The sequence below is a fragment of the Ixodes scapularis genome, unplaced genomic scaffold (genome assembly GCF_016920785.2).
Source record: "Ixodes scapularis isolate PalLabHiFi unplaced genomic scaffold, ASM1692078v2 PGA_scaffold44__24_contigs__length_19508400, whole genome shotgun sequence".
In the NCBI taxonomy this organism is placed as follows: Eukaryota; Metazoa; Arthropoda; class Arachnida; order Ixodida; family Ixodidae; genus Ixodes; species Ixodes scapularis.
Window position 1 is genome coordinate 4,002,805 of NW_024609873.1, and position 6,678 is coordinate 4,009,482.

A 6,678-nucleotide genomic window follows, 5' to 3' on the forward strand; every position below is an offset into this window, starting at 1 on the left:
CCTGTAGAATTCCTAAAGTGGACGAAACAGACACTCGCGACGAAAAGCCAAACATAACATAAAATGCAACGCGATTCGTCGTGAAAGCATCTGATTAGTGATTGGAGCACACCCATCGCGGTCGCCCACTCCTTTTTTTCCCTGTTTTAGTTGATTCTCCACTTCCCCAGTTGATTTTGTCTTACACCTTTCTCGGTTGCGTATGCTGTGTCACCATGGCAGAACAATAACAAACCACCGGGCCGCGTCTGAAAGCAGACAATCACGGCGTACCGCAATTGCGCGCGCGATGTAGACAAACTAGGCATGCATCACGTGACATTCACGTGATGCGCAGTGGTGTCCCCTAGCGTGGCTCTCGCCGAAAATAGACGCTTTACGCACGCACCAGATTCCTGCCGCCATTGGTGACCTTCTCATGTCTTTCCCAGATGCCGAGCCACTGAGCTGGTCGTTGGCGAGCCTCCACATAGGCCAATGCTGAGCAGAAGGACACAGTAGAATCCAAAATGGCAATAACCTGCCCTGTTGTGGTAACAATGAACTGAAGGAAACGCAATAAGAGGAAACAAAAACTGAAGGTCGGTTTTGGCGGCGCACATGCACAACTGCTGCAAAGCGTCACCATACGGCTCATTTTATGGCGATGTATTTACTGCTCTTCGAGCCATTAGAATCGTCGGCAATTATAACTTAAATGACACTTTGATCTTTCAAGACCGTAGCTCGACGTATCCGAGAATCACTTTCAGAACTGACCTAATTTTAGCTTTAATGTAATGTCACCTGAATAGCCGGATTGACTGTCATTAGAGGGACCCTGAAATGAATTTTTGACTGGGAAGAATTGGGATTTGACTAATCGCATATCGTTCAGTCCGCCAAAAGAAAACGAGTACACGAGCCAAAAGCCTGCTTTTCAGTACTAACATATAAAAAAAAAAAGAAATATAGCGCACTATTTCTCACTTCTATTCGTTCGAAAGCTCTCGGCCTTTTCACTGTGATGCATCCGCGGTGCACGCCCAAGCACGTCAGCCCTTTCCAGCTCAAGCATGGGACACGAGCACTGCGTCACTCGGACGAATGCGGTCGTCAACAATCAACCTGTCGACGAATATCTGCATAGACCGATCTCCCTACGCGTTTAGCGCATGCGTGACGCCGCTATAACATTAGTTAGCAGGAGGCAGACGGCAGTGCACGAGGGGGCTTCTTGCCGTCTCGTGCTCTACACGCGCAGTGCTACAGCGATGTTGTCGAACGTGAGAAACTAAAGTTCCCCCGATGTCAAACTGGTTGGTGAATTCGGTCTATTTCCGTTGGTGGCTAACTAGTTTCGTGACGGCACTTATCATTTTTTGCAAATGACAAGTTCCAGGATGTGCATTTAAAAGCACGGTGGAAGCTTGGAGTCATGGCATCTGGTGCCATGCACGTCATGACCGCGTGATTTTTCATCCTGATTTTCGGTTGAGGATTAATGCTAAGGAGAAAGAAACTGAAAAAAAAAATCATTTCATGATCCCTTTAAGAGATATTCACACGGGGGAGAAATCCCCCTCTCTGCTCCCCGGGATGGGCATCACGTGCTAACAACTTCACGCTTGCGTGCGTAGCCGCGCTGACGTAGACATCCCGAAAATAGAAAGCACGAAAGACGAGGACAAGTGAAAGACTACACTCAGCGCTTTCAGTATGATCTTCCACGAGCTTGTTTTTGTATTTATGTTGTCTTCCATTTGTCCTTGTCGTTCACGCTTTCAATTTTCCTGGTGTTCACCCAACTAGGTCAACATATTGGTTTGCCGACGTAGGCATCTCAGGGGGATGGAGGAGCTTTTGCTCGGGCTGCAGAAACACAAAGGGGTTATTTGCGATAGGATCTCTTTGCAATTGGTGGTATCTTAAAGGGTATTCACACGAGGGATATGCATTTCGGGGAGGGATGTGCGTGACGTCAGTGATCGGCGGAACCAGCGGGGCTCCCTTCCCGACACGAGCATTCGCACGAACGGCAGGGAGCCAAGAGGGATATCAGTGTTATCAGACGCATTTAGCGGTCCCACTCTCGTCAACGTGGCTCAGTGGGCGCTGACGAGAGTAGAGAAATGGAGGCGTACTTAAAACGGCGATCGATTATGGCAGCAGCGCTGTTTGATGCAGAAGACGTCGAACTGTTTCCTGCTACATGAAAGTGACTTTTTAAATGCGTGGATGCAACACAAACACAAAAATTAATAATAATAAAACAACAACAAGAGTAGTATGAGGAGCGGCTTGAGGACGGCATGGATGAATAGCCCTCGGGTGTCACGGACGGCATGCACCAAAGCGCAAGCCACAAGCTAGGCGATCACGATGCCGGCATCTCACTGAGCAAAATCTCTAAAGTTGCCAAGACACGTGACACAATGCCGCCAATTGCAAAGAGATCTCACGCCAAGGCGGCGGGGAGCTTTGGTGCAGGCTGAAAAAGAGCTCTCCCATCCCACCTGGGGTGTCTACGTCAGCGCGACTCAGCGCAGAACGTTAGCACGTGACGCGTATCCCAGGGAGCAAATGGAGGGATATTTTCCCCGTGTGGAATCGCGTCGCGTGTCTAGTCAGCGCAGCATGTGGCCAAAAGAGGCAACTTTGGGCAGGAAATGCCACCAATCCAGTGCTGGAAGCGACGCGTTACGAGTAATGACGTAACTGGTAACCCGTTACTTTGTTTTTCAGTAACGTACTGTGAGCGCGTGGTATCTTCCGTCCCCTTTTCTTCTTTCTATTACCTTTGACGCGCCCCAAGTGAGCGTGACTGGTGACGGAAGACAAAGAAGCCGCCCTCATGCGCGACCCGGACCGCTCGTGCGTTCCTGTCTGGTGCCTGTCGCGGGCTTTTGTCGAGCCTTCAGCCAGTGAAACCAGCCACCACCAACTCGCTCTTAGCCCAACTACTTAACGTGTACCTTTAATGTAAATATACTTTCTCAATTCCTTTACAAGACTTGGCCTTCATGCCTTACATCTGGCGCAGTCGACTCTGAACCGTGAAAGCCTACACTAGCCCGACCTCCACCCTTGCCTCGAATCGCCTGGTTCCGCCTACGCCGCGACGTGAACCTGACGCGAAGCCATGCCCGGCATTGTCTGGAGCAAACTGGACGCAAGAACTATGTCGTGTAAGCGTCAAGCTTATTAAGGAAGAGCTCGCTGCACGTGAGCTAGACACTTCCGGCTCAAAAGAAGCCCTCATTCAGCGACTCGCCGCGGACATCGAGGCGCGACGCAAATCTTCGCCTTGCCTGGATCAAGCGTCGGCCTCTGTCGCTGGCTCTTTGGCACTTGACCCCATCACGCTACAGAACCTTTCTGTTTTGTTGCAGCAGTTGCCTCGTCCTTCAACGACAGTTACAACGCTACCAGACCTGTCCGCGTCCCTCCCAAAGCTCGAGGGCTCCCCAAAGCAAAACGTGAAAGAATGGCTTGAGGACGTTCGTCACGTCCAGCAACTTGCGTCATGGGAGGACGCCACCACCCGGCTCATCGCAGCAAGCAAGTTGAAAGGTACAGCACGAAACTGGCACCTCGCGTTCGGAAGCCAATACGACACGTGGCCAACTGGGAGAGTCGCCCTCAAAGAGACATTCATCACAGAATGGACCCTTATCCACTGGCAGGAACGGGCGATGGACGTGACTCAAGGGATTGGCGAATCCCTTCATCAGTACGCCTTCGCCAAACTAAGGATCATCCAACGCTGCCCTGTAACCCTCAGCGATCCGCAGAAGATTGACTACCTACTCCAAGGCATGCGGGACCAACATATCGTCGCAGCATTGGCAGCCAACAGGCCAACAACCGTCCAAGCCTTTCTTGCGACATGTACGAGCCTGGATAGGTCCGCCCAGCACGCCAAGTCAAGCCCTTCGACTACTCCTGGCCAACCAAATTACCAATCACATTCGTCTAAGTCGGCTAGATCCGAATGTCCAACCCACCCTACTCAGCGCTCTGGCTTCACATCACCGTCACCCGCAGCCTCACGTCAACGCATCGCGGACCTGCCCATCGACCTGCAAGAGGCTAGGTACGAAGCCATCTCGTCACAATATGGAGCTCCAGCGTTTCGTAATGGCCAAGACTTGTCCCAAGCGGTCTGTTATAAATGCAAACACCTCGGTCACCTCGCCTCGAAGTGTACAACATACACCAATCAGTCAGCCCAGGCATCGTCGTCGGCAGCTAGAGCCATGCCTACAGCGCCATTACCACCAGCTCTTCATACCATGCTAGCAACCCTTGAAGGCTCTCAGCTGCAGTGCCCATTCTTTTCAGCCACCATCACTGGAATTGGAGACTATGATGCGTTCCCAGACTCAGGTTCCAAGCTGACTCTCATAGCAAAGTCGCTTGTTCCAGAACGCATGCTACATCCCTGGACTGAGCCTCCACTGGAAGTTGTAAGAGGTACCACCGTACTCCCAGCGGGTGCAGCTTTACTTAAGATCACCATTGGCCCAATCGCGGGAGTCGTCCAGGCCGCGGTTCTGGAACACAACATCCTCCCCTTCATCATTGGTGAAGATTGGTTTCGAGCCGTACCGGTGCGTCTGATCTTTGAGCCTCCACAGCCCGTCCGGCTCCAGCATACGGTCACAGGTCTGTCTATCATAGCAGAACAAAAACTAGCACCACGGATGTCAAACGCCGTAATTCTCACCCAATCAAGCCTTAATTCACAAGTGCAGACCATGTCACAAGACTGCTTACAGAGAGAGCCCTTGCCGTCGTCGGAGCAGCCATCCCGGCAAGCCTTCGCCCAAGAAACTCCATGTTTGCCTTTAAATAGTCCCAATGCCGAGCTGCCAGCCCAGATAGCCGGTACTGTTGTTAAAGTCATTCACGTTGATCTTCCGCCAGCCCTCCTTGGAGATCAGTTATCTTTCAGTCGAAATATTGTCATTGCCGACATTTTGACACAGCAGAATGGAGTCTTTGCCCGTCACGAAGATGACTTAGGCTATTTTACAGGCATGCAACATCGCATTGACCTGTTACCAAACGCCTTGCCCTACAGCCGTAGCCCATACCGATATGCTCCCGAAGACAGACGGTTCCTGGAAAAACAGATAAAGAAACTCCTGGACCAAGGTGTTATTCTTCCTGCATCTGGCCCATGGGCTTTTCCAGCGGTCGTAGTGTCTCGCGGAGATAAGAAACGTTTGTGTGTTAGCTATGCACCACTCAATGAACGCACGATCACGGTGGTGTACCCCCTGCCTCTTGTGGATGATATCATCCATGACATCGCTGGATGCGCGTACTTCGATACCATGGACTTGAAAAGTGCATACTGGCAAGTCAGCCTCCGCCCCCAGGACTATGAAAAGACAGCTTTCATCACTCACCACGGCATGTACATGTGGACTCAGATGCCTTTTGGTTTGAAAAATGCGCCATCCACATTCCAACGTCTCACGCAGACAGTCTTTCAAGATCTGAAGCCCCGCCACGACAAGTCTGGTATTCGTGTATATCTTGATGATATTCTTGTTTATGCTCAGTCGTTCGACACGTTTGCGCAACTTCTTCGTGAAGCCCTCCAATCGCTTCTGGACAATGGACTTAAGGCCTCGTTAGACAAGTGTCGTTTTGGCCTTCCACAGATTAAGTTTCTCGGATTTGTTATATCCAGCGCAGGCCAGCAGCCAGACCCCGATAAAGCCGCAGCCATGTGCTGCATTCAAACTCCTCGCAATCAGAAGCAAGTAATCTCATGGATACAAACAGCTAGCTTCTATCGGCGCTTCATTAAGGATTTTTCCAAAGTTCTGACCCCGCTACAAGCCCTCATCAAGGCCCCAGAGTTTTTATGGACTCCAGAGTGTGAGCAAGCCTTTTAGACAATCCGCACAGCTCTAACCCAGCCTCCTCTCCTTGCTCACTTTGCCCCAAATGCTCCCACAACAGTGACAACTGACGCCTCTGGCACAGCATTAGGTGCGGTGCTTTCACAAGTACAAGATAACAAGAAAGTTGTTATCGCCTATGCCAGCCGTGCCCTCACTCCAGACGAGCGAAAGCTCCATAGCAATGTGTGGGAATGCCTAGCCGTGCATTGGGCAATCACCATGAAGTTTCGTCATTACCTGGTTGGTAAGACGTTCACTCTCATCACAGACAACTGGACTGTGGCATGCTTGACAAAAAGTGCAAAGCCCTCTCGCCGATTCACGTCTATGCTTATGGACTTGGTCGAGTTCGACTTTTCTGTACAGCATCGCCCAGGTCGTCAAAATGTGGTAGCCGACCACTTGTCCCGCCTGTCATGTGCTACCATACAATCCCCCCAGTCCCTATCTGCGCTGCAAAACGAAGACACTGAATGCTGCGCCATTTTGCAGAGCTTATCCAATGTAGATGTACCAACAGAGTTCACCCTTGTGGACAACATCTTGTACCGCCGGTCTCCTTCAGGCACGTATACTGTTGTCACTCCATCAGTCTTGCGTCCAGCAGTTCTTCAGGCTCTACATGACTCTGCAGGACATTTCGGCATATAGCGAACAGTTCAAAAAGTGCGAGATCGCTATTGGTGGCCACACATGGAGCGGTCAGTTCAGAAATATGTGTCATCTTGCCAGACCTGTCAACAGTATAATCGTCCGACATCCCGCAACCTTGGACTCC

At 50.9% G+C, this 6,678-nt stretch overlaps 1 protein-coding gene across 1 annotated transcript; it reads left to right on the forward strand.

Moving 5' to 3' along the window:
- The first annotated feature begins 3,121 nt into the window (after positions 1 to 3,121).
- LOC121837496 lies at positions 3,122 to 6,192 on the forward strand. Its single transcript, XM_042293092.1, has 3 exons — positions 3,122 to 3,151; positions 3,246 to 5,381; positions 6,169 to 6,192. The coding sequence occupies exons 1-3, from the start codon at positions 3,122 to 3,124 to the stop codon at positions 6,190 to 6,192; spliced, it is 2,190 nt and encodes a 729-aa protein (XP_042149026.1).
- Positions 6,193 to 6,678: the final 486 nt, after the last annotated feature.

Bases quoted from the DNA above. Each gene is read 5' to 3' on its own strand.
- LOC121837496 (XM_042293092.1), top strand. From the start codon at position 3,122: ATGCCCGGCATTGTCTGGAGCAAACTGGAC. The intron at 3,152-3,245 runs GCAAGAACTATG...GCCCTCATTCAG, and splicing joins TTGTCTGGAGCAAACTGGAC to CGACTCGCCGCGGACATCGA. The intron at 5,382-6,168 runs GCTTTCATCACT...CTCTCATCACAG, and splicing joins CCCAGGACTATGAAAAGACA to ACAACTGGACTGTGGCATGC.